General features: G+C 39.9%; 2 protein-coding genes across 5 annotated transcripts in view; both read right to left on the bottom strand.

Moving 5' to 3' along the window:
* epn3b (epsin 3b) overlaps positions 1–13,061 on the bottom strand; it is a 26,305-nt gene extending 13,244 nt beyond the window's left edge. For both annotated transcript variants that reach the window (XM_015057024.1, XM_015057023.1), the window contains exons 1-8: positions 12,564–13,061; positions 6,959–7,165; positions 6,129–6,287; positions 5,942–6,025; positions 4,273–4,606; positions 3,760–3,878; positions 2,301–2,387; positions 145–268 (exon numbers count right to left, since the gene is read on the bottom strand). In XM_015057024.1, coding sequence (XP_014912510.1) covers positions 145–268; positions 2,301–2,387; positions 3,760–3,878; positions 4,273–4,606; positions 5,942–6,025; positions 6,129–6,287; positions 6,959–7,027 — 976 coding nt within the window. In that variant the 5' untranslated portion in view covers positions 7,028–7,165; positions 12,564–13,061. The remainder of the gene's footprint in view (positions 1–144; positions 269–2,300; positions 2,388–3,759; positions 3,879–4,272; positions 4,607–5,941; positions 6,026–6,128; positions 6,288–6,958; positions 7,166–12,563) is intronic.
* A 72-nt stretch (positions 13,062–13,133) lies between these two features.
* The window catches only part of mycbpap (mycbp associated protein), a 16,379-nt gene continuing 2,012 nt past the window's right edge, over positions 13,134–27,500 (bottom strand). For all 3 annotated transcript variants that reach the window (XM_015057021.1, XM_015057020.1, XM_015057022.1), the window contains 15 exons: positions 27,324–27,486; positions 27,114–27,229; positions 26,881–27,031; positions 26,616–26,734; positions 23,755–23,873; positions 23,018–23,132; positions 22,032–22,224; positions 21,637–21,824; positions 21,324–21,470; positions 19,362–19,460; positions 19,094–19,221; positions 18,874–18,968; positions 17,018–17,136; positions 15,417–15,572; positions 13,134–13,312 (listed from right to left, as the gene is read on the bottom strand). In XM_015057021.1, the coding sequence (XP_014912507.1) occupies positions 13,217–13,312; positions 15,417–15,572; positions 17,018–17,136; positions 18,874–18,968; positions 19,094–19,221; positions 19,362–19,460; positions 21,324–21,470; positions 21,637–21,824; positions 22,032–22,224; positions 23,018–23,132; positions 23,755–23,873; positions 26,616–26,734; positions 26,881–27,031; positions 27,114–27,229; positions 27,324–27,486 (2,004 nt within the window). In that variant the 3' untranslated portion in view covers positions 13,134–13,216. The remainder of the gene's footprint in view (positions 13,313–15,416; positions 15,573–17,017; positions 17,137–18,873; positions 18,969–19,093; positions 19,222–19,361; positions 19,461–21,323; positions 21,471–21,636; positions 21,825–22,031; positions 22,225–23,017; positions 23,133–23,754; positions 23,874–26,615; positions 26,735–26,880; positions 27,032–27,113; positions 27,230–27,323; positions 27,487–27,500) is intronic.

The following is a 27,500-nucleotide window of genomic DNA, read 5'->3' on the forward strand; positions in this document are numbered from 1 at the left end:
AAAAAATATATATATATATATATATATATATATATATATATATATATATATATATATATATATATATATATATATATATATATATATAACTCCTTGAGTTTCATGTTGGCCTACATGTGGCTGTTCCTGTCATGAGCCACCCACCTACAGAGTCCCAGGGGTTGGAGGAGATGTTACAAGAAGGCTGAGCTGCTGTCCAAGGGTCGCTGGAGGGAGGCTGCGGCTCGGACGAGGATCCAAATATGTCCACCAGTTCCAACATGGCAGACTGCAGGGGAAAAAAACCGAAAGATTTATGACAGACGACTCTCTCATGCAGTTCACATACGAAAAACTGATATTCAGAAGGAAAAAGAACAACAAAAAAGCTCAACAAATATTGTTTTTCACCTCATGCACTCATCATAAAATATCTACTCATTTCACATTCAAAGTACTGCAATTTAAAATGCCACACCAGATGCATCAATTAATCATTTACCAGTTACTCACACATCTGTGTTTAAGCACCGAGTCCGAAATCACAAGTCAAGCATTAATAGTTAGTTGAACAGGCTAAAAAAAAAAAATAAATGAATGGCCACAGAACTCAACGAACTGAATGAACACTGAAAGATGAAGTTTAAGGATTTTTCACACTCGTGAGAGAGGTCGGTAGTGAATTGTGCTGCAGTTCAAAAGAATCCTACAGATAATCCAAATACAGTTTAATTTGAGCAAGAAAATACAGAAGCTCCTGATCCCAACCGCTTCAGGCTCAACCGAGACCCACAGCTGCCAACATGAAGAAGTCAAGCGGTTACAGATGAAACAAAATGTTTGCCAGACAAGACAAAGGTCAAGCCCATAGGCCACAAAGGTGAAGCTTTCAACCCAAACAGCAATCTAATGCAACTCCAAACTGAGCTACTGGTTCTTTGTACAGCAAATATTAACAAATCAAACATCACTAAATTGATCAACTTCACCTCATAACTGCTGGACAATGGAAACCTGAAAATGATTGGGTGTTTCAACAGGTCAAAGGTCTCAAACACATCTAAACTGGCAGACTGCCAACAAACTCCTGGAATAGTTTTCCCAAACCTGAAGGAATGTGAATTTTCTTTGATTTAAATTATGTCCCCCACTTCTAAAATGAGTTCTCAAATGTCAAGCCAGAATTATACCAGTGTCTTGTTGGTTGGCTACAAAAAGCCAATGGTTCCTACAACTTCAGAGATATTAACCCAAATAATAAATGTGGAATGCAGATACACGGATCCTAATGCTGGACTACGTTTCTAAGAAACTCTTCACTTACCACCTAATATATATTATATTGGTTATAATGTTATGCCTGATTGGTGCAAGTGCTTGAACACTGACAGAAAAAGAATCCTCCCAGCCTTTCAGCTTATTTCAGATTGCATAAGGAAACAGCTTGCATCCACGCCGGATGATATTGTTGGTCGTTCATCAATCAGCTTTGTAGCTTGCATGTGTCTGAGCATGTGTGTATAATCTCGATTGTGTGTACTGACAAAAATTCATAATAAACTCCAACTCGCCAGCGTTTTCCGCTTTCGGCAAACCTTAAAAACACCATGTTGTATCATCAAATAAGGCAAAAACGCACCATGAAAAGCTGAAAATGACCTTCATGGAACAGTGAGGGGATGGGACAAGGTCATAATTAACAGAGTGAACAGAAAGTGGTTTTGTTATTCCTGATATGACGGCCTTTGTTTGTTTTTGTTGTGTGTGTGCCTGATAATGTGAGCACGCTGCAGAGTTTTTCAGCTGGGGACCCATTACACCCACTTCCCACGGTGTCTCACTGACGCAGCTGAAAGCACCTGTCTCTCTATGATAAGAGTAATGCGAACACGGTGTAGCCAATTACACACCCCGAGGACATTTACATAACACAGTCAGTGAGTCTGATTGGCTTTTTGACAGAGATATGAGAGAGAGATGTACAACCGGATTAGGACTCTTAGGGTAATGTGACATTTAGCAGTGAGGTGAAACGGGACTCATCCTGTGGCGAACTCTCCCGTTCTCCTCTCAAAGCCCTCGGCTCTTTCTCTCTCAAAGCCCTGTCAACGTTTGTCCATTTTACGGTCTCGCTTCTCCTCCGTATCTCCAAAACACAAGCTGAAAAACTCTGCTTCATTCTCAAAATGCCTGCCAGCTGCCACCTACAAATGCTCCCACCCACCTTTCTATACAAATTTGCATTTACCACACAAACACACACACACACACACACACACACGCGAGCCGTCCGGCTCATATGCACGCATTTTCAAACTAACCTCGTGCATCTCTGACTGGCTCTCTCTCCTGCTCTCGTCCAGGGCCTTCTGTAACAGGGAGTCGTCTCCTTGGCGACAGCGCTGTTCCTGCAGGGGCGGCATAGTGACATCATGAATGCAACAAGCCCACGAATGCACACCGCCGCTAGCAAAACACCACTTTGGATTCGTCTGGCAGAATGAATGCAAACCGGAGACTTTTTGTGCTGGTTTTCAAAGAGGTGATTTAGAGCAAAGCAGTGGGGAAATCATCCAAGAGGTTACTTTGGGAGTATATATATATATATATGTATATGTATGTGTATATAAAAAAGACTGATTTCATATTGCATTAAAGGAATCATGATTCTACATGGCAGACAGTCCTCCCAAAAAACAAAGATGATTAAGGAAGAAAAAAGAGAAGCAAATAGTGGAATAAAGCTTCAGGAAAGTGTCATATGAGGAAAATATGAAACGACACTGAAAAATTAATAAAGGTTTTTCTCAGGCAGTTAGGAGACAGATTTCTAACTGTGTTTGCACCTTGTCTTGCTCCTTTTGACAAAAGCTTGAAGCAATCTGCAGTTGTGTGTCTTCATCCATCACTATGGTAACGGGAAGGAAGGGCTCATGTTGTGGACGAGTATTAAAACCATTTGTAACATTTCCATTAATGAAAACCATTAAGACATCAAAAACTCATGTGGGGGGAGGGGGGCTCCTCTAAAGAGCCCTACACACTACAAGGTACTGCTGGTAAAGATGAACAACAAAACCTTTGTGCCTCTCTGGATAAGGACGTGTAGCTAAAAGGTAAATCAGGGCATCTGCAGGTTTCAGGAGGTCCTGTGATTAATGTAAGGCCAACTTATACTTTTTAAAGTTGCTAGTCATAATGGCCACTCAAAGTTAGTTGTGCCAAGAAAAAAAAAAATATATGTATATATATATATATATATATATATATATATATATGCATCTGTGCTGTGATTTTGTCTGTCCTAATCACTGTGATGGTGTGGGAGAAAACAGGGAGGGAAAGGAATGTGCAGCTTCCTCAGATCGATGCTTCGTGTTTCCTTCCCATGAGCAATAAAACGGAGGAGCAAAAGCCTCTTTTCTAATATGCATTATTTAACTTCTGACGCAAAGCCGCAGGCAAAATTGTCAAACTTAAAGATGGGAGAGTCCTACATTATCAAACGTGTGTCCCCATTAGAACTGCTGCTGCTAAACTGGTTCCATCACTCACACCTACGGTACATCTTTGGTTGAGCGCCGCTGAATGACGCCGGGTTGAGCTCCACCATCTTCAAGTTCATGGTTCAGCTACAAACTGGGCTGCACTCATTTACACAATGCTGATGCTGTGACACAGAGACTCTTTTCTCCAACACAGGGGTCTGGCAGGAGCCAAGGTGATGAACACAGCGTGAGACAGCGAGGTCCATTTCTCTTAGCTGCTCTGTCGTCTTACCTTCTGACTCTCCTCTCTGCTCATGGCTAACGCCAGCTGGAGCTGCAGCTCCTCCTCCCCGCTGGTCTGAGGCCGGGCCTGCTCCAGGTCTGAAGCGGCGCGGGGAGACGAGGCCGAGGCTGCAGAGGGAACAGGCATGTACAGGCGGGGTGAGGAACAGATGCACAATGGCACGGAGCCCAGGGGGTAAGGAGCTCGTTTGAATATTTTGCGATCGGGTCGATAGAAGGGGGAAGGAGGGTGTTGAAGGAGAGGCTGCAAATATGTTTGCTAAAAAGCAACTAATTATCAAATCCTTAAAAATTCCTTCACAAAATGTGGAACTACTGATACTTGGAAACAAGATGTAAAGAAATGAAGTCCGACTGGAGAGCTCCTGTTTAAACACCTGGCTATGGTTAGAAAAGCGCTTAACTAGAGATGGCAGAAGTCTAAATAATACGTTTTACAAGCGACTAAAGGAGAAAACAAAGAAAAGTTCAGGGGTCCAGATGAGTTTGAAGTCAAACTCACAGTTGAAGGAGCACGGCGAGCCTCTGGAGCGGCTGAATTCCTCCCCGTACAGCACAGCCATGCTGGGCTGACTTGTACGTCTGCCAGGGTGATATGATGGAGGAATACCTCCGTACACGCCGCCACCGCTGCCGCCACCGCCGCCAACCCCACCCCCACTACCCCCTCCCGTTCCTCCCCCGGCCATTCGCTCCTTGGTCTTCAGCGCCTGACTCCTCTCCTGGCGCAGTCGGTCCTCGTCCTTCAGCAGACACACCAGCTGTCGCGCTTTTTCTCTAACGTTCGCCCCCTGGTCTCTGCCGTCCCGATCCACGTACTGGAAGTCGCGCAGGGTCTGAAAGCCAGACACAAAGACACGGTTTTACTAACACGTTCAGCTTTTTTTTTTGTTTTGTTTTACCTTTGAGTAATGTGGAAGGACAGGTTGGCTTTTTATCCATTAAGGTTTCGATAGTATATTTAAAGCAGAAGTGGCGCAAAACCTAATTATCGAACCCATGATTTCAAATATATGGAGGATTTCTACATGTTTCAAAGTGCTAAATAAAGCTGTATTGTATTGAACCAAGATATGATAAACTTGTAAAAAGATAAATGATTATAAAATAGAAAGGTGAATTTGTAGTAGTTAAAAAAGAAACTGTAGCTAATATTATACTGATTCAAAAGGCGGTATCTTTCTAATGTTTATTTCTGATAAGTTTGATGATTATGCCTATGGTAATATGATAAAGCCAACAAAAGTAGTGTGTAACATATTTGTTTAAAACAGAAACTGAAAATACCACGTAGGACACTGCAATAAAAGCTTTCGAAATCTGACTCCTTTTTGCATTAATTTAAATTTAAAAATTCTTTATTGATCCCAAAGGGAAATTAAATGTAGAAACTCATTAATTCAGAATCTTCACAGAGTTATTGCGGATTACAATGGCTGTTGGCAGGGAACATCCCCTCTAGCAGTCTGTGTTACAGTGAATCTGAGGAAGCTTCTCTTAATGAATAGTTTGGATGATTGTGAAATTAGATCATTAAGCTTCTTAAAACACATTTAAAGTAACTAAATAAATAAAGTTAGTTCTTAACTATTTATTCCCCTGAACTTCACATTTTGTCACATCGCTACCACAAACTTCAGTGTTTTGTACGCATGTGATTGTGCATACGACACAGTTTTGAGCTGAAAACTAATGGATGGGTTTTAAGATTTTTATAAATAAAAATCTGAATAATGTGAATGTAAAAAAAAAATTATATTTCAAAGAATCACTATTTACTGCAAAAATAGCTCAAATTTGATCATGCTGCTTTAAATGCACCATTAAATATCCAATCTTTTGAAGTCTTGCCACAGACTCTCGGTTGAATTTAGGTCTGGACTTTGACTAGGCCATTCTAACACATCGGTATTATCTGTTGTAGTGCTGACTGATCATGACTCAGTCAAATACATTAAAGTTGTAATCTGAAAAAATGTGTAAAAGTTCAAGGATTATGAAGACTTTTACATGCTTTTTTGGTTTTGGCTTATGTTTCTTTTTAAGAAGCTACAGCATAAGATGCAGCAGGAGAAGAATTGGTCTTCAGGGTCAATAATAATACTAACAATAATGATAAAAAAAAAAAAAAACAGCTGAACTGCAGCTTGTCCTGAAGAGTAATTATGCACCTGAATGGTGAATGCATTTTCCCGGCACTGCTGGGCTACCCTCTCCGATCCCGTCTTCAGCAGGTAATCCAGCAGAGTCAGCGCCTGGACTCAGACACGGATTTTGGAAAATATTTGCACAGACGTGCTTTAACTTTCAGTTCTCTTCAAAGAACACATATTGTTGTCAGGGCGTAGAGAAACAGACCTTGTAGACGTGCCTCCAGTTCTTGCCGCTGTCGTTGAGCCGTTTCCACACCATCCCCATGACCTCGGCGAACGCCACGACGTTGAAGGTCAGGTCAGCGATTTCTGACATGAGAGACGACGACGGGCCCCATGGATCGTTGGAAGTGGCCTCGCGTACCTTCACAGTGACAAGAACGGGATCTCTGAGTGTTCCGCTTCTCCTCGGGCATCGGCATCAGGAAGCAATCCAAATGTTTAAACACACCGAAGTAACGGACAGAATATATTTTGACTCACATGCAGTAAGGTGAAAATCTATTCGCCCTCCCCCCTACAGATTTCTTCTGCTTTTAAATTTCTACTTATGATACTGAATGTTTCAGGTAACCACACAAAATTTATTTATTAGACAAATACAAAAAAAAAAAAAAAGAAAAAAAAAAGAGTTCAGATGATGATTTCATTTGTTCGGAGAAAATACTCATCAATTCTGTGGACTGATGCGACAAAAGTGGAACATTTTGGAAGGCTGAACGTTTCATTACGTCTGGAGTAATGAAACGCTCACACAGCATTTCTGAGAAATAAACATCCTAACTGAAGTCAAACATGGTGGTGGCGGCGTGATGGTCTGGGACTGCTTCGCTTCTTTCAGGCCTGAACTACTTGTAGTAATAGACAAAACCGTGAATTCTTTATGAGAATGTCTGACTATCACTTTATGACAACTGCGCCACTGTGCAGCCCACAAAAAAAGTGAAAATTAAAAAAAAAAAGAAAGCGTAATGGGGCAAATACTTTTCAGGAGCACTGTAGGTGTCACTAAAGGAGTCAGAAGACAATAAATACCTTGATCTCTGCTTCTGAATAGTTGTGCACAATGTTCTTCACCTGTCGTCGCAGGGCGGAGGTTGTCATGGTGAAATGTGACGAAAGCAAAAACAAATACTCCACAAGTTTAAAAAAAGGAGGGTAGGGGATCAGCAGGCTGAAGGAGAGAAGAGGCAGCTATGCCAGGGAGGGCTCCTCTTCTCTGTCACGACTCTCAGGGCGCTCCTGCAACAAACAGCCAGGGAGATAAATTAATATATAAAGTATATAAAGTATAAATAGACTGTATAATCAACTTATAAACATTGCTTTTTTCTTTTTTTTTTCTGCACCGGTCAGATGTTGTTCCCATGAATCGCCAGGAATAATAATATCCTTCCTCCGCTCTGCAGAAATAGTTGTGCTTTTGAGGACGGCTAAACAGCTGGCAGACTTTAAATGACGTTTATTTCTAAACATGGGACCGTGAGCGAGCTTCTCCTCGGCATCATAAACACAGCCTGCTGATGGAGAGCTGCGGCCCAGTCACACAGAAGTAGGTCACATAGTTTCTGGCTCTCAGGTGTCTGATGAAGCTTCTTGAATTGAAAATCATTTTTATCCAGGCCAGAATCTACACTCACAAACACACGCACACACACACACACACGCACGCACGCACGCACGCACGCATACACGTTCCCAACCCACTTTTCTGTTCTAAACTCCTATTTGAGAGGGAACACGGGGGAATTGATGACTCTGGGCTCCCATGATGTTGTCGCTCTCCCTCTGATTACAGTAAGCATCATTAACCCAGTAAACCCAGGCTGATTTAGTGTGACCTCAATCGTTTCAATCTAATCTGACTTGAAGGCAACCTGACTTTTTCTATTTCTTCCGCTGTAAGATTTATGATCTTTTCCCCGATAGCCTTAGGAAACGCTCGGATGGATCACAACCTAAGGTCACCTCTTGCGGTTTAGCTTTTTTTTCTTTTTTTTTTTACACTCAGAGCATCTTTCATCCCTTTCTCAAACACTTTACTCTGAAATAAAGACTCTGCTGTCCTCCGATCTTTGTCCCTAATCTTTGACGTAGCTGAGCTGAGATTTGACTAAACAGCTGTTTCTTCTCCGTTGTCGCCAGACATTTTTAAAGGTTTGGTTTCCCTGGGAAAAAAAACAGCTAAATTTGTGAATGCATACAAAGAAACAACAACAAAAATACTCCATTTGGGTGATTAAAGTTAAAAAGAGTCAACAGGCTGTTTCTGTCTGAAATGTTTCTCCAGTGAAGTGTAATGCTTCCCTTTGCTCGTCGAGTCTTAAAGCTATGAGATGATTCATAAAACAGCTGAGAATTTCAAATCATTCGTTGTCTGAAATAAGCAATTTATTGATAGAATAAATCAGTAAGTAGAACTTTCTTTTTTACTGAAATCTATAGCAATTTGGAATTAAAAGGGAATAAAAAACATCTAGTGATGTGATTTAACATTACATCTTATTTGATAATAGCTTTCAAATCTCCAACTTCAGTTTATACTTAAATAAAAACATTTTAGCGCCTAAATCCAGTGCATTAAAAAGATAAATGGTCATAACATTTTTGCAAAAAGTTTCCAAATGACCTGAAAACAAAATGTTTCTCTCAGAAAAACGGACTCACCCCCTTCTATTTTGGCATAACTCTCCAAATTTGTTAAATTTGCGTAAAAACTTGAAGAGGTTTCACAAGGCAAAGTGGGTAAATATTTTTACCGAGCAAGAGAAAAAAAAAAAAAAAAAAAAATTTATTTAAAAAATTGTTTCAGCAAAGCGTCAAAGGATGTGTAGACTCATGCAACCAAAATTACTGCAACATATTTTTTTTCTGATTTGTTTTTCAGATAAATTGTATAAGATAAGCGTCATGCTGTATGTAGAAAACGTTTTGAAATCATTTTTCACGCCCTGATTTATTTTTTTAAACAGCACAAAAATCTGGAATCTGAACAGTGGTGTGAACATGTTCAAGCAAGTGAAGGTTCTTCCACGAATCGATTCTTTTTTTAAATAATCTATCTGAATACAAACACAGCTAAAAGTGCTACTGAACATCACCTAACATGTTCCTAAGAACATAAGCAGCCTGTTCGTTTTAGATGCATACAAAGTGTGTCACACGTGCCTACATGCATGACCTAATCTGTTGTCATAGCTGTGCATATGTCTTAGTCATAGGCCAGGGAGGTTTTCGGTGCGTCACGCTGCCATTCTTTGAGTGCAATATGCAGAATGGAAAACGAAAACAAGCTAAGGTTGTTCCGCTGCCATCTCGTCTTGTGATTTGCATAAGTTTTATCACCGAAATGCTCACTTTTTCCTCTCTCTTTTTTTTTTTGTCACATAAGATGTTTTATTTTACCTCTGTTCATTTGTTCTTCCTGTAAGGCACTTCAAAGTACCCGGTACGTCAATAGTGCTGTACAGTAAAACTTGTCCTGAGATGCCTTCTCAAAGGACAGCGATCAAAATAAGTGCTAATCAATGTGTAGGTCTATTATTAAAATAAATAAAGCAGGGAGAACCTCAGAGAAAGGTTTTTTTTTGTTGGCTCTTGAAGTAAACAAATGCTCTTACAAAGTTTTCTAAAAAAAAAAGTAAAATTACATTTATGTCTTTGCTTTGTGCTATTTCCAGCCTGACAAATCAATGAGATCCAGGAATCCAGCAATCTTTATCATTCGTTTATTATTGCTGACAGGTTAAATATTCAGATATTTCACTCTCTCAAGCAGTACTGTGCGTACATTAAATAAAATTAAAAATGCAGACATTATATACAAACAAAAAACTAAAATTTCTATGATATTGGAATGTCATTGGAGATCTAAAGCAGAAAAAGGGCTTTGGACTGTTGCCCTTTAAACGGAAAAGACAATTTCCAATTTTTTAGGTTCTCAGTTGTTTTCTGTTTGCCAAATGTTTACTATTGTAGACTTGTATCGGGGGTCGAACAAAACAGTTTTAAGGGCCACTCTTTAGACACCCCTGCACCAAAGACTTGCATGTACAGTATAATTTCATTGCATAACATTTTTGTATCTTTATATTTACATTATTATAAATTCTAAAAAAAATTGTCTAAAGCCTTATCCAAATTGATTCAGGCCTTTTATTTACTTTACTAGTTAGACATGTATTACTCCTCGTCCCCCGGCCCCCCAAAAATCTATTTGATTAGGTCTTAGTTTAATACTGTAGGCAAAAGGCAGAAAAAAAAGACAAAACTATAAATAAACCAATAGTTTAATCACCTGAGTCCATATTGAGCACTTTGTGCAACTGTGCTATTATCCAGTCTATTTAAAACCACAAAATCAAATTGTCTGATAACCGTTCACTGCTGCTCTATAACCGCTCACACTGGAAGGATGCAGAGGACGCCTCGTTTGGCTGAAAAGCCAACATCAGCAGCAGCAGCAGCAGCGGGAGCCTAAGATGCAGATGGCTCTGTTACAAAACACTGAGGGGACGAGCATGAAGGAGACTGTATAGGTGCAAGAGGCACACAGAGAGAAGGGCGAGTATGAAGAGGGAACTAATGCTCAGCAGCTGCAATCAGTATCAGCTTTCTGCACAATCATCTTCGACCGGCTCACACACCGATGCACACGCTCACTCGCTAGCTCGTGCTAAAAAACTGGAAATGTGTTTGGAAACACTATGATTCGGTCGTCTTCGTCTGAGCCTCGCGTCACAGCAAACATGTCAAATTGAGGAACTAATACGACACACAGAGCGTAAACAGTGCTCTGATGAGGAATTCAACGTTGTCATACAAACAGTATGACGAGAGAAATTTCATTTGATGGTCAAAATCCCGTGATGTGTAAAATACTCCCAGGGCCAAAGTGTTGATGTAAAGATTATAACACATAAAACCAAAAAGTGGAATAGCATCCCAAGATAACCAGATGTTTGCCTCTGAGACGTAGCAGACTCATATAATGCATTTGCTCAAACTGTGGAGACATTCTGGGAATTAACAGAATAAATCACACAGAGCAATGTTAGGTTGAAAGCAAACATTTTGTGACTCACACACATCTATCACTAGCGTGCAACAGTTCAAATAAAATTAAAGTATATTTAGTCTTTTTATTGAAATACAAGTTTTCAGTTACATCAACTTTTTCATATGCTTTTCTATAACACACCGGACTTTAGGGTGTGAAGTATGGCTTAGTGCAGTAGTCATGATTTGTTATCGACCTGTTTTAGTAATTCACTTTTGATGTAGCAGTGTGATAAAGGCCTGCTGTTTTGAGCTCTACTCTGTCAGCTCAAGGCTGGGTTTTCTTCAACCAAATGTTGATTATTTATAGCACATTGTAATTATTGACACGTGACTATAAAAATAGATTACATTTTGTAGACTCAGTGTTTTTTTATTCTATTGTGAGGTTTTAGATCCATGTGTCCAGTTTAATAAAATAGATATAAAGATAATTAAGAGGCAGGAAGCAGTGAAATTACTCTTTTCAATCTTTGAATGAATATTCACTCTGACCTGATGGCAAAAATCTTTGGAGATCAAAACAATACAAATTAAAAAAAGCAGCTTCAATTCACTATTATATAGAAAAACTAATTTTTTTGCTCTTATTAATATTTTTTTCTGGTGGTATACTACATTCTAGGCAGGGACAAAGTAAACCTGACTGGTCTCAGAATAAAACACTAGCAAAAAATAAATAAAATTCCTGCCTTCAATAATCTTGTTTAACATATAAAATATAGGCCAACTTTTATTTCAATTACACAGATCAATAAGTCATTGGGCCATTAGGGATAATAAATATTCATTAAACTGAAACAATCCAAGCAAATCATGTTAAGGTAAATTATCTTTTTGGCTCAAATTAAATGCTTTAAACACAACATACAAAAAAAGTTGCAAAACATTTTTTTAAAGTTTTCTGGCATTTAGTAAATAGAAATAATTTTAGTGATTTTAACTGATTTAAAACAAGAAAACGTAGATCTGATTTGACTTCAGATAGTCAGAAATGTATTTTTATTCAAATGAAAATATCTGGTTTCAACGGTGACCCACGCCAGAAACTGAGTCTGAATGCAGTAATAAAGTGACAAAGTGGGGCTTCAATTCATTTATCGACTTAAATAATGTTCAAGTTTTAAAGTCCCGTGCGTCATTTTCTCGGAATTAACGTCACCCCGTTGTCCGAAAGTGCGCATGCGTGCTGGGGTAGCAGGTGCACGCTTCATTATTTTACATCTTGCCTACATAAGAAAAAGCAATAAGCAGGTGGAGCTTGGTGTGCAGTGACTAAGCAGTGGTTACCGGTAGAGGACTGAAATGATGGTGGATTTTAGCGGGTGGCGATGAAGGGGGAGATGAGGGAGGCAGTGGGGCCGTCAGAGGTCTGCATAAACTCCCCCTCTTTACCCCCAACGCGTCTTAACACGCCCCCTCATGCGGTGGATGCGAGGATTTGCCATGTGAAGCATCGATTGCCTTCTTGCATTACACACGTATGCTAAAAGGTAAAGCGACGGTGGAGGCAATGCAATGAAAACGAATACGCAAATTAAAGGGCAACGGTGTGTGTGTGTGTGTGTGTTGTGCTTCTTACCATGTCCGCTGCTCATCTCTCGCCCTGACCGCCGAGCATCCTCGCCTTTCTGCTGCCGCTGCTTTCCTCTCAAAACTCCTGCCGCAGACACAGATCAGCTCTCTCCCCTCTGCCGGGATCAGCCTAGCGGCGTAGGGACAAGTCTCTTCCCCGCATCTTCGTCCTGCTTTTAAGAGTCTCCAGATCACTGCGGGTCTTTTGTTGTTAGTAAAAACAAAAAATAAATTTAAAAAAAATAAGACAAAATTAAAAAAAAAAAAAAAGCCGTAAAGTTAAAAGGCTTTCAGCGGCGATCCCGGCCTATCCTGGAGGATCCGAGGCTTTTCGAGCAGGCAGTCGGTGACTGTGAAATCCGCATTGGATAAACTACAACACACCGCTCACTCACTCACTCACTCACCCTCCCTCACTCTCCCAGGCCAACCACGCTGAGCTGAGCTGCACACACGCAGCAGGGGAGAAGCGGGTGACAGAGAGGAGGGACGGGGGCGCGTCTTTTGCTTCGTCAGCGATTAACAGCATCCACTGAGGGGAGACTGAAGGCGTGAGCAAATACTCGAATACTCGGTGTTCAGTAAAACAAACTTTATTGATTCGTCAACAAAAGTCACGTCTGATTGTTTAGTCCTTCCTCGTTTCACCCAGCCTGCCTTTCAGGCGCAGCAGTGTGGGGTCTGTCCATCACCCACCTTAATCTCTTCCATCAGGTCACACAGATTGCACACAAGTTCTTCCATCCAAATATAAACCTGCCAGAAAACCAACACGGAGACTTAATTTCAGCATCTTTTCATACATTATTCATTCACTTGTCCCTTTTGTTTGACTTTTGTTTAATACATGGGGGGAAATTGAATAATTCATCAAGAAAATCTTAAGATTAGTTTAAGACTAGCTCGGCTACTGGCAATTCTTCTCATTTCACCGCTCCCTCTGGGCTCTCTCCCACTGAAGTGGATTCCTCTGGTAGAATTTCAAGCGGGCCAATCAGCAAACAGGAGGACTTGTGATTGATGACATCGATTTTCTGTATTGTAGTCTGCCTATAGTCTTAGCAATGTCCGTTCAGTCTGAGTTGGCTGTACGCTTCCAAATGGGTGGTCGTTTACAGCACAGGCAATTTTTGGTAAGCTTCATAGCGTCAAACTGGCTAAATTATCTTAGGGTCAAACCAAAACTTAAAATTTAAGACTTTAACAGAGTCCATACCTCCAGTGAGGAATCATTTCTCAATAGCCGAGGGTCCAGACCCTCTATCTGAGGCAAAACATAGGCTAGTTTAAGACCAGAATTACTGTTTGTGATCATAAAGAAAGAATTTAAAAGGTCTACCAAAAAACATGGGAGAGGATGGTAATAAGAGATAATTAGCAGGTAGCTGAGATATTAACTTAGTGTTGTGAGAATGTACCAGACAAATCCATTGAAAACAAATGCTCAAGTGGAATGTGATGTGAAGAAAAATATGTTCTTCCTCAATTTTTTTTTTCCGCTAATGGCATAAATCCATCTATAACAGTTTGCAGAGTGTTACTGGTGGCCTTGCTGCAGAGTGATCCAGGAATGACCTGCTGTATGGGATCTTTTTGCCGTGGATCTTACCTGGTCTCAGTATAGTACAGGGTGTTCACACGAGGCTTGTTATCAAGCCAGTGTGTGTGTGTGTGTGTGTGTGTGTGTTTCCCTTCAGTTCAGTAGGAGTTTTTATTTAGGTTTTTTTGTTTTTTGGAACTGTTTGTGTCACTCTGACACAAATAGTCCAGCAGATGGCTATTTAGAAAAAAGTTTGCATTTTCACCAGAGGATTCTCAAATATGTACAAAGTCTTTCTGGAAAGCTTTCGAAATACGCTTCCAAAAACAAGAGACTATAACGTAACTCGTTCCAACCTTGCATTTTGTTCATATCTACACCCACATATTTGTTGTTGTGCTCCACTACCTTCATCTCCTCTCCAAGAATGGAGCGTTTGACTAATTTCTGTTTTTTTTTTTTAAATTTTATCATTCTCAGAATTTCTTCTTTGCTCTTCTTAACACTGAAGATATGTTTTTTTTTTTTCCACATCATGCTACAAGGTGTTCCACGTGTCCCCTGTACATACTGTAGCTTTTAGTTCGACATTCAGACACAACGCTTCCTTCAAACCTCATAACCTCCTGCATGCTTTCAGTCGCTCAACACTTCGGTCTCAACCAACTGTGGTCTGTCTGTCAGGTGGTTGTGGAAGCGTCCTTCATTTTTTTTTTGTTCAAAATAACTTTCTTTGCAGTTTCTGGTTTTTGAACATTATGAAAGGAAAGGGAATCAAAGAACTTGTGCTTCATGTCTTAGCGCCAATGTCAAAAATGTTGCTAGATTTGTGGGCTCGTTGCCTTTCCTGAAAATAAAAAGTTGGTAGAGGGCCTTGAAAGTTCCTAAATAATAACAGTCAATAACTTGTTGACTGTTGCCAACAAGTCGCTAAGTTGGCAACAGCGCTTTCCCTCGTCCTGACCACACTCCTGATTAAACACCTCCGCTTATCCCAACGCGTGGCCACGCCCCTCAGTATCTCTTGACTCCACCCACTTTGGTGGAGTTTTCAGAATTTGTCTGTGTGCGGGGTTAAGCTTTCACGGGAGGTTAAGTTACACTTTAAAGAGAACTACAGCTGTCCCAGGTACTAGCCTAGGGTCAGGGGGATGCATCTATGTGACCCCTTGACCTCCTATCTCCTCAGTAGTAGTCAAGGAAACTTTAATGAAGCATCAGAACCTCAGAGACCGACCCAGGAATGTCTCAGAGTGAAGAAAAAAAACAAAATAAAACTCTCAGTGATGCATTGTGACAAAACAAAACAACATAACTTGCCTTTTTATGCAAAGCTTTTTTGTAGATCAAGAGGGTTTCTTCTTCTGCGTTTTCGAGGTCGGACAACAAACTAAAATCAGACTCAGACTCCTTATTTTGTCTGTCTTTGGAACGCTTGCCTGCGTGATCCGTTCTTTTGTTCTTCGTGACACAGAACTGTGGAAAGATTATGCCGAGTTGCGGTTAAACACAGTTGCAATTTACAGAGCAAACAGAGATGTTAGCGCGTAGCTGTGCGAGCATCTGTCAAAGATGGCTTGGAGTGGCACAGGTGCAAATAATTCACACCTTGGCATGCTGTCTGAGAGCAGGTGCACATTTGTCACAAAATGTTCCGTTTCCATGGCGCCCTATGAGTAATAAACTGTACCTTACCCAATGACTCAACCTTTACAAGGAGAGGAAAATCTGCTCAGCAGAATACGAACAGATAAAGCTGCGTCGCCGATCTTCTGGTAAATGTCAAAGATGGTGAATAATAAGTAGTGAGCAGTTAGAGCAGAAGTTACAGGACGAGGGTCAGAAAAGAAGTTCCTGGTGATTAAGGGGATTTGGAGAAAGGGGTGGAGGGGTATTAATATTCACTTATATTTTTGTCATCTCTTTGTGTTACAACCACAAATCATATATACTGTATATCCTATAGCAGGACAATGACCCTAAACAGCCAAAGCTCCACGTAGAAAGGTTTAGATCAAAGCACATCCACATTTTAGAAAGTCAAAGCCCAACTGATGTGGATGCAGGTGGTTAAATGTTAAAGCCGAAGTTCACGGATAATATAAGGCTGACTGAGGATGAGCTATAAATATGCCGGTTTTTAGATTTTCATATGAAATGTATGAGAATAAGTGCTCTACTTGGTTTTCATCTAAAGCATACAGTCCTGATAAAATTCACAGAAGTTGTAGTTGTAATATAGCAAAGTGTTAAAAGGCACTGTTGCGTAATTATTTTGTCCAAACAAGTCTTCATATTAAAAACTGAGCAGCCGCTGTGTTGCTAAGTTACTTCTACAACCCTGAAAAAGGACACAACTCTTGGCAGAAAGCCTTTATTTTCTATGTTATTGGGCGAAATGTACCGACTTAGAACAGAAGATCATCACTTCGGGACTCTGCCTGTCGTCACACACCATCACAGAGACGAGCAAATTGATAAGATTCACCACAAAGCCGTGGAACAGATATGAAGTGACAAATCTAAAAAAAATATATATAATAATTTTAAGGATCTAGTGAAGATAAACGAATATTGCAGACGAGTGCCTTTCTGAGGACGAGTGTGTGGTTATGTGGGGGCGGCAGTCAGTAGTAACAAAACACTAGGATAGCAGATGAATGGATGACGGCTTGACAGCCTGGTTAAAGTGGAGTCTGACTCATGATCGGATCAGCTCAACTGTTGGATTCAGTGATGTGTTTTGTGGGTTACAAATTTAATTCACGCTTATAATCCAAAGTGCTCTCGACTCCGCGGCAAAACAACTGCAAACTCTCCTCGGTCTCTTTGTTCGTGATGGTTAGTGAGCTGCAAAGGCATTCGCCGCCACACAGACACGGCCTCTCTTCTGCGCCACTCTGACACTGACGTGCATTTACCTCTAACGAGCTGTCATACTCTTTGGAGTCTGATCTGCCGAGTTCCTTCATTTTCATTCTCTTCTCTGCTCCACCCAATGAGTCTCTCCTTTCATCGGAGGGCGACAGAGATCCCACATCTAGGGCGTAATGTAGAAAACAGGAATCCTGAACAGGAGAATGTTTCATCTGATGCAAAGTCCAAAACAAACAGTTGAGCTGTGAAAATTGAAGCTAATTTACTGAAATTTGTTGCAGTGGAGCTTTTTCCTCTTTTTTTATTTTTTTCCCCCCAAAGGTTAATAGTTTGATTTGGCTTTATCTCTGTTTAGATACATCAGAATACGTAACAATAACTACAAACGAAATTAAAAAATAAATATCCCTCCTTGTACTCTTCAAGAAATTTTTTTTGTTTAGTTTGTAACATGGACTGCAGCTCTCGATTTGAAAATGTGATTCCTTCTAAGTGAAGTCCATCGTAACAGACAATAACGCCTCATCATAGCAGGAAAGTATGTAATTATGACATTATTGTTGAATCCTGCAAAAAAAAAAAAAAAAAAAAATATATATATATATATATATATATACATACATATAATGTTGTGCTTGATATAGTATGATATAAGCAGTTAAAATATCTTGGTGTTTTAGTTATTTCAGTTATCAGATCTTTCTTTTTGCAATCTTTTAACAGTCAGCGTCTGGTTTTATGGCTCATCAATCTTGATTGCCAGTTAAAAAGCGTCTTAAATGAATGAATGACTGAATAAATTAATTAGTTAAATCTGTATTTAACTAATTAATTAAATTAGTTAAATATAATTTAACTAATTTAATTAATTAGTTAAATTATATTTAACTTATATATTCTGAACATATAAGCAACAGCAGACATTTTATCCAATTTAAGTTGTTGTTCTGGCCCTCTGGAGCTTTTCACAACCATCCAGGACTTTGATGGTGTTTTTATGACATTGTTCATGCTGTTAGGCTAACTGAGCTAAATGTTTAGGCTGTTTCTCTATCATGTCACGTAGAGATTTCCTCATCTATTAACGTAAGGGCTTGTATTTTCTGAACAGTATTTCTAAAATATTTTGTATTTCGACTTTGATTTCGGGCTGCAGCTATCGATTATTTTAGTAATTGATTATTTGTCATCGAGTAATCAGATAGAAAAATCAGATAGAAAAATGGCCATATTCTACAGATTATTCATATAAGCTTATTTTGAGCAGTATATTAAATACAATAAAAATGCAAATAAACAACTAATTAACTTTAATTAATTTTTTAAAATAAGAAAATAAACATTTTGTGGCCTAGAATGCAATAACATTGTATTCGTTTAGTGCATTCTTGATCATTTGTAGCAAAGTATGCATCTGCAACTAAAAGAATTACTACTTGACTTGACCTATTTAATATTTATTCATCAATAGTTGAATAGCGAAAGGCGTCTAATAGAAGATTTCTTTAAAAAAAAATTAAACCAGGTGAAAGTAAAACTATGCCACTTGAAGAGTTCTGGGTAGAACAAAGAAGGATTTTTATCTTATCTACAAAATGTATATATTTTTTGCACAATTTTGGCTAATTTACTACTCTGAGGAGTGTTGTTCTTTCACCAATTGAGATGTTTCAGAGTCTCTACGCTCTAGTTAGCCACTATTCAATTACTGAACTAGTTGACAATTATTTCAATAATCAGTTCATCACGATTAATCCAATGAACTGTTGCAGCCCTACCTTGATTCAAAATAAAACCCTATAAGGGATTGGAGAAATAGCACAGTAAGTGTAAGATAATGTAGTTTTGTCATAGAGCTGAGTGTCACAATGAGCTGGGATTATGAGTTCATGCCTCCTACCAGACCAAGTATCTTTCTCTGGAAGGCCCATCGCAGCTCTGAGCCTGCAGGCTTCAGTTCCCATCAAGTCCAGAAGGTTTATCCACAGTTGTCGCCTGCAGAGGGCACCAAACACCACCACCACAAACAATATTATTGTACAATTTCTAGGCGCAAAACATACATGTAAAAAACAGAACCTGCATAATGCATGTTTGTGTATTGCACTATGTACTATTACCCAATAATTGCCGGAGTTAGAAGGTGGTGTTTTCTAGCGGGAGGATCACAAAGTTGCAGATGCAGAGACTTGAGCTGGGAAATGCTCTCTTCTTTGATAGGATCCTCATCAGGCAGAGACAATACAGCCTGGAGGATAAAAACAGAATATTATACAGGTGTTATAGATGACATAGACCTGTTTATGTCTTACTTTTGTTCTGTGATGTGCTGCAACATGGTCTACGTTTGCTCAAAGCAGTTACCTAGAAGCGTCATGTTAGCATTACCTGTCGAAGAGTGTTAAAAGAGAGATCCCAGGTGCCCTCAGGATTCACCTGTTGCCACAGTGTCTTTAGGGCCTCTACTGGCTGGTAATGGTACCGCAACTAAAACCATAACAATGGAATAAATTTAACAATACTTTCAAGAGTTTACTTTTACATTTTCTTTGTTTCTGCACAGCTTTGGCCTACAACATTACAAGATTTATGATACAATCCTTAAAGGCAAATAAAGAAACAAAGTAAATACACATATTTCAATAAGAGGGAAAAAATATTTTCAGAACAGTAAAATAGTTTGTAGATATGAAGAGGTTTTTCTTTTTTTAAAAGGTAATGGTTTCTATAGTCACACAATTATAACCTAATAAAGTAAATATTGAACTAGAATTCAAATATCTCATTAAAACATTAGACACTGAATCTATGAATGAAGGAGAAAAGAAACAAACATTTCATATTGAACTCCAGATTTTAAAGTGAAAGACAGCATCACCAGTGTTTGAGGAAAAAAAACATTATGCTTGGTGAAAGGTTTTCTTGAATTTTAAAACATATGGATATGTAAAACGATAAAATGTCAGTTTATAAATAAAAAACATACATACACACATCTTTTAAAGTGTGTTGAAAATTGTAAAAATAAATTCAACATTATTTTTTATTCTAGTTCAGTCATTAGCAGCAGGCAATTTCAAAGACTTGCAGAAGGTAGCTCTGGCTATTTTATGAGAAACGCTTTTCTCTTCTATCTCAACGATAGAAGAGAAAAGAGGCAATGCTTTCAGCTAAAAGTTTGGTTGCACTTCAAAGACCTTCTTTAAAGAAGCTAACAAAACTGATTAACACACTTCTAGGTGGTGGTGGGGGTTTTTTCCCACTCACATGGATAAAATTTCATTTAAAGCCATTCTCCTTTGTAATCAATAATAAATAATTAGCTCGCCCCAAAGCGTGCTAATATGAATAGGAGTTGTAATAACGGCTCTGCTTAGGAAGAACGAACGCCTTCAGCAGGCGGAGCGCACGATGAATGGATCCATTACTGGGTCATCTCACACTGACTCACGAGCTGTGACTAGGGATCTGCAATAGACACTGTCAAAGAAAAACCTACGACACGTCAGGACTGAGCTGAAAGGGATTAGAAGAAATGACCGATGCGCTTCAAATGACACGTGTCATGGTGTCGAGGATTAAAACAGGCAAGCAGCTCAGTCACCACAACATCAAAACTACCACAACGAAGGTAGCGGTTTGGTGCAGGGCCGCATTCACGTGACGACCTACAAAGACGTGTTTTGGAGTATTCAAGCTTAACCACGAAGTTATATTTGGTCCATTTACAATTTTCAACAGCGTCATGGTCAGTACTTTTAAAAGGTGTTCCAGAAGATTATGCTAAGACACCTTTATCCATAGTAAACAACAATTTTGAATGTGCAGTTTGGATAAAATGGTTGAAACACTTAATTAGCATCTGCCGAGCATGGTGTCATCAAATTAAAAGTTAGTACTTGTAGTAGTACAGCAGGTGCATTCTGCGAGGTGGATTAAATAACGAAGGTGCACTATATAAAAATTAAAATGTTTAAATGGATGTAAAACCAACAGCTGATTGAGCGACGCTTGAACACAAACGGGTGTCAGAGGAGAACGAGCCAAACACATTGACATCATTTCTAATAATAATAATAAAGGAGGCTGACATTACGTTTTTGAAATAGTCCTGACCTCCAAACTACAAAAAAACTTCTGAAATGTGTTCAAAAGCCACGTCTGCTTCAGAAAATCAGTCACTTTAAACGATGTCAAACATTAAGACAGGAATATGTCAGCGGTAACCAAATGCTTTTTTGTTGGCAAGGAAAAGCATACGAGAATAAAGTTGTAACAATATTATACGAGAAAGTCAGTAAGCTGAGAAAAATGAATAATGTAGGAGGTTTTCTCCAGGAGGTAATGTACCCTGGGGTTTTTGTTCTGGAACAGCTGTTCTTCAGTGAGGTAAAGCTCTGCAGGTGACTTGGGCCTTTCAGGGACGTAGATAACCCTGACGAGCCCGTTCAACATCGATCGGCAGTACTTTTCCACAACAATCTTTTCCAGCTTGTTCTGTTAAACACACACACACGCACACACACGCGCGCACACACACCCACACACACACGCGCACACACACCCACACACGAAACAAGATGAAGCCACAAAAGTGCACTTTTCTATGAACGGAAATGACTTTTTCATTCCTTTCTGAAACACACTGTGCTGGTGAAGTCACCTCTAAGAAGCTCCTCTGATCTGCAGTTTGGTCCAGTTTGATGGCCACCCCACTCAGCCTGATCTGAATCGAGGCTCCTCGCAACAACACAGGGATGGTGTTGAGTACCCAGATTTCAGTCCAGAGACCTTGCTCCTCTGACTTAAATATGAACTCCAGCTGCTGGGTTTCGCTGGGATGAATCACACCTGAGTTAAAGTGAAAATAAAATAAATAAACAGCGCAATTACAATAGGCCTTTGCAGCGCTTAGCTGCTCGGGCCTAATGAAATAAAATTAAAAAAAAAACGTGCAAAAGGCTGAGTGTTGGTAGCGTGACAAGGGCTGACACATGAACAAATACATGACGCACAAACAGCAGCGGCAGGTGTTCCATCGCGTTTGTGAATCTGTACCAGAGGAGGATCTGAAGTAGAAGCGCACACGGTCCTTCTGCTGGTACAGGTGAGACAGACTTAGTCGTCTCGGAAGCTTCTTCCAGCTGTAAAAGATGACGGTGTTGCCTTCGTTGCGCAGCTCCATGTCGGTTGAGACAATTTCCCCGGTCTGGGTTTTGAACAGCACGGAGGTACTGACTCCAACTTCTCCCTAATCAGTCCAGTGGAAGAAAACACAAAGACACGACATGCAGAGAGCAGGTGATGCTCTCTGCATGTCATCAATAACAGGTGTGACACTGTTATTGATGTTATTAATCAATAACATTTTCATTAAAAGTCCATCGGTGCTTTTGCCTACAAAATGAAACAGAGCCGACTAATGTTTTTAATACAAATAGCAAATAACAAATGCAGGTTTTTAGTAGCCATTACTCTTGTGTCATAGAATAATTACATTGAATTTCCGGAACAGGAGACATTTTTTAACATAGATTTTCTTGTTTTTAAGTTTAAACTACTTCCTTTTCTACATTATTTCCACAAATATCCCATGGAGCGTATCTATCCTTTTTTTAAATGTTTTTCTCTATTTTAAAAAGCTAAAAATAGAAATAAAACAGTCTCTTTCAAAATAACAGCAGAAATCCTAGTAGATGTATGTTATTTCCCCTTAGGTCACGTAACATTTGTGGCTCTAAACAAGTTTTGTTTCGCTGGACTTGCGGCAAAAATGGCTCTTTGGATTGTAAAGGTTGCAGACCTTAGATGGCTTGAGATGCTCACAAGGTAAAATTTATTTCCACTGTGAAACTATTCAGTGAAAAACGTCACCTGTCTCCGATCCTTTACTGATGGATGGAAAGGCAGGAAAGGCAGAATTTAAGGTGTTGACCTTGTGTTTTCTTCTCATGGAGAGACATTTGTCCCAAAAAAATGTTTTTTTATCTCCTAAGAGATATCACGTTTCTGACCAGAGAATGTGAAAAACATAATGTCAGTACCTTATCAGACGTTGGGTGTCCAGTCCATTCAGCAAGCTGACCGTTAATCCTCAAAGCAGGATAGGGCAAAGCCTGGGCTTGATCGTCATCAGTTCCCTCCAGTGAGTCTCTGTCACTATACAACATGAGAACACCAGGCCATTTCAATATCCAGTCTTCAGATAATTAACTATTGGCTAAAATAATAATCAGTTGTAAAAAAAAAAATCCTCACATGTTTTATATCCATAACTGTATATTTTATCTGTGAATTTTACTGACTTGATCTGATATATTTCTGGTTATCAACTGGACCACTTTGTCCTTTGTGCCTTAAAATAATATTTGCCGTGAAACGGAGCGACATGAACAAGCTGAACTGATTGTGGTGGAAAGGAATGGCTTGTGACAAAAGAACTAAAGTTTGGCACTGATGTGCTGTGACACTGTGCAAAAAAAAAACTGTCTTATTCTGAGATAAGACTGTTATTTTTTTTTTTTTTTTGAGAAAAATAAAATTTCACCAAAAATGTGATTCTCTGCAACAAAGACATTATCCCAACATTAAGAAATGGTTAATGAAAAGACAAACAAATACAGAGCACTTGTTGCCATTATTACACATTTATACATATTTACCTGAATTCTAAAGAAAAAATGTGCTGTTTATCAAAAACAACAACAAAAAAAAAACACACCAACACTGGCAGCATATTGTTTTCCCTCAACAAAACAGATAAGAGCTACTTTTTTCTTACAATTTCTCATCCTCCATAACAACGTTTTCCTTCTCCTCATTCTGCAGTAAGAGATCCTGGCGCTCCGACAAGGAAGTGTGCAGCTTTCCGGTGCCTATCACCTCCAGTTGACTCATATCCTGCAAACATTGTCACATGCAGTTGTTGTTGCCCTGGTTGACTTCAAATCAAAGGACATCACTTGTCCTGATGAGCCACAACATGAGGACCACTCACATTTAACTGCTCGCCTCTGATCAGTTACACTATTCCTAAAGAAACACCTCCTGGTTCTAGGATATTACTAATGGATCGTTCATGTGCGTTTTCCCACTGATGGCTTTAGATCCAATCGGAGTGGTCCCGCAGGCCGGGTTTATAGGCGTGCCTTAGCTCATTTAAATATCACAAAAAGTTAATTTATTTCTGTTACTTAGTCAAAGAGCGAAACTCTACTGACATAATCACATGCAAACTCGTGCAAAAAAAAAAAGTATATCGTGTGAAGCTGCAATATTTCTTGCCAGTCATCTCAGAAAGCGAAACTCGTATATAGAAGCACCACACACAGAGTGATATATTCCAAGTCTTTTCTTCATGTCATTTTGATGATTGTGACTCAGCAAGAACATAATGAAAACCCAAAATTCAGCATCTCATAAAATTAGAATACTGTGAAAAGGTCATTATGGGAAACCCCGTGGCGTCACACTCTAATCAACTAATCAACTCAAAGCACCTGCAAAGGTTACAAACGGTCTCTCGCTCTGTGTCAGTCGGCTACACAGTTACGGTGAAGACTGCTGACTTGGCAGGTGTGCACCAGAAGTCATTGACACCTTCACAAGGAGGATAGGTCGCAAAAGGTCAAGGCTGAATCGGCTGGTAAGAGCAGAAGCTCTGTCTCCAAGCTTGGTTGAGCGGTAGGAGAAGCTGCACCAGCAACAGGGATAATCGCAGCTCTGAGAGGACTTTCAAGTAAAATCCAAGCCAGAAGTATGTCACCGAGCCAAGTCAGCTGTGGACCAGACGATCCGTCCCAAATCCCAAACGTCACATTAGCCACCGGCCCAACAGAACACACTGCACCCGCCCCCAGACACCAGCTGAAATCATTAAAAAAAAAAAAAAAAAAATGGAGGTAATGTGAATAAACACTGCCACCATCAATATCTGTTATTAAGGGAGTTAATAGGATTAAGTGGGAACCGTCAGTGCATAGAGGTACATTTGTACCACCTCAGGCCTGGCCGCCGCTGCTGATGGACTCATTGCAATGCAGGCAGAGCATAAAGTCAGACTCTGCTGCCCAACAGGCTGCAGCCACGCTACCTTTGGCTCACTCTTGATTTCATAACCGTGCTCACCCTAAATTTGTTTGTGCGTGAGCCCTAATTGCTGTTTCCATGTGCCTTTAATCATTTTAGCAAGCCTTGTGCACTCGATGTACTTTTAACAGGCAATAATTGCTGCATAATTGCAGCACTTTGCTAATTTTTTTTGTAGTTGAGTGGGAGTGTGTTTATTCCCCGTGAGCCTACAAGGTTACGTGAACCTGCGTGAATGCGCAAGAACGCTGTGCGTTGTTGGCGTTCTGGAGCTTGTTTTCTCTGCAGAGAGCCCTGGAACAGAACGATCACTCGGCAAAGAAACCGAGTGAGGCAGCCTGTGGGGGTGTGAGCACTTCACAGAGCCGAGTGCTCCACCATTAGTTGTTTCTGTAATGATAAAATCAGACCATCTACAGCTATGAAATACATTCCTTTATGCACATCGTGTGGGAAATGATGGATTTAGGGAAACAAATACCTCAGGTAACTTCTAAATCTATGGACTGTTTGGAAAAATAAACTCAAGTAAACGCTGGGGGAAAAAAAACATGATGTCATATTGATTTTGTAAAACCGAGGCTCAAAACGGTTGATTAAAGCATTTCTATTTACTAAATCCCAGAATAATGAGAGATTTTTATTGTCTTTCTTCAAATTCAAAAGTATGCACCTAATTTGTATGGATTGCTTTTTTTAAAGTGCGTGGCTTTGGTCAAACATGTTTACACATACTTCTACAATGTTCTTACTGATGAAACTGTGTCTTTCCCAAAATATTTAAATTGCAACGTAATCTTATGGGCGCCGATTTCCGAATTTGAAAAAAGTAATAAAAAAATAAAATAAGGACACTCTGAATAAATAGCATGACATGTCAGTCGACTGTATAAAATGTATTAGAAAAAGTTTTCTCTGTTGATTCGCAGAAGTTTAAAATCTCAAACCTGAAAGGACTGACCTGTAGAAATGATGGATGTTCTGTTTACTACTCTAACGTCAGGCTTCTCACACATGCCTAAAAACCAAACCAAATTAGGTAACAAACAAAACTTTTTATAAAGCAATAACTGGCAACTGAAATTTTCCGAATCGGTTAAACTGGTTAGCTAAAAGCGTCCTGAAAGGACTAGGCTCATGCTTCATTTTATTTGAAATCTGAATCAGTTCAAGATGGCTGCAAGCAGAAGCAGGCGTCCAAATTGGTCATTCTCTCGCCGCTGGTCTGCTAGAGAATATCGCACCTGATTTATCATGGCGACAAATAGGGATACCTGTTCAGTTCTGTGTGGGTTCATGTGTGAATCTTAACCCTGGGGTCACCTTAAAAGCTGAAATCAGTTGCGGTAAAAGAAAACATAAAGTTATTATCGCCTTTAGCTCAAGTCATCATATTTTAAGTCATAATACACAGCTCCGTTTTTTACATTATGTCAACTGTTCCATAAAAACTATGATTATCTGGGCTTTGCATACGACATGTTTAATAAAAAGAAATAGCTTTAGATTGTACTTGTTTTCATTGGTAACTGAGAACAGACAAAAATGTCTTACTAGATTTTTCAAGTCCACGTCGTCCACAATGTGTTCAAGCTCCTGCGTCCTGCGTTGCAGGAAAGCACTCTGAGCCCAGGGTCGAGTAGCTGGACGCTCGATCTCAGTAGAAACGATTCCTGAAAGATGAAAAATATCCCCCAAAAGTAGGGGGGTAGAAAAAAAAAAGATTCTGCATGGGCTTAAATCGTTAGGGCTTCCATTTGCTCCAATTCAACCATTAAAGAGTTCCATAACAAGGCTAAAGGGATGAAACTATGTTTACCCATTTCCCTGTGTATGGTGCCTGGGTGTCCCACGTGTGTGATGGGTTTCTTTAGGCCTCGCTCGGTCTGAGTCAGTGTGGTCGCGATACCGGTCAGTTCATCGCCGAGACGCAGCGGGAGGCTCCAAAACTCGCCGCCCACAGTGTACCCCTTCCAAAGAGAAAGAGACGCAGGCGTGAAGAAAGTGAAGGGATGGAAACCTGGCAGGCCGGTAAAATCAAACGCGTCATACGTATCCAGAGTAGGCGAGCGGCATGACTTGATTTAGAATTTCCTTCTGCTCCTTTGTCTCTCTCAAATGCTTGTCCTGATTCATCAGCAGGTTTTCCACAGGCCAGTTGAGCGAGTCTTACAAGAGCAAATATACAGACTTCACTTTCCTCGTCTTTCCAGTGGAGAAACAAAGGTACAACGACCGACGCAAAGTTCTCAAGAACCTCACCAGACAATTCTTTCTGCTTCCGTCTGCGATATGTCATGTGTTTATCCCAGTTCTGAAGCGCATTGCTCTGGTGTGAAATCTCTCCATCGCTGCTGTCTGTGCGAGGCTCCATGTTGGCTTCAGATGCGGGATCTCTCAAAGGCTTCGGAAAGTGCTTTAACAGCTTGTTTGGAGGGG

The sequence above is a fragment of the Poecilia latipinna genome, unplaced genomic scaffold (assembly GCF_001443285.1).
Source record: "Poecilia latipinna isolate Pla-1442-1.1 unplaced genomic scaffold, P_latipinna-1.0 Scaffold1429, whole genome shotgun sequence".
Lineage (NCBI taxonomy): Eukaryota > Metazoa > Chordata > Actinopteri > Cyprinodontiformes > Poeciliidae > Poecilia > Poecilia latipinna.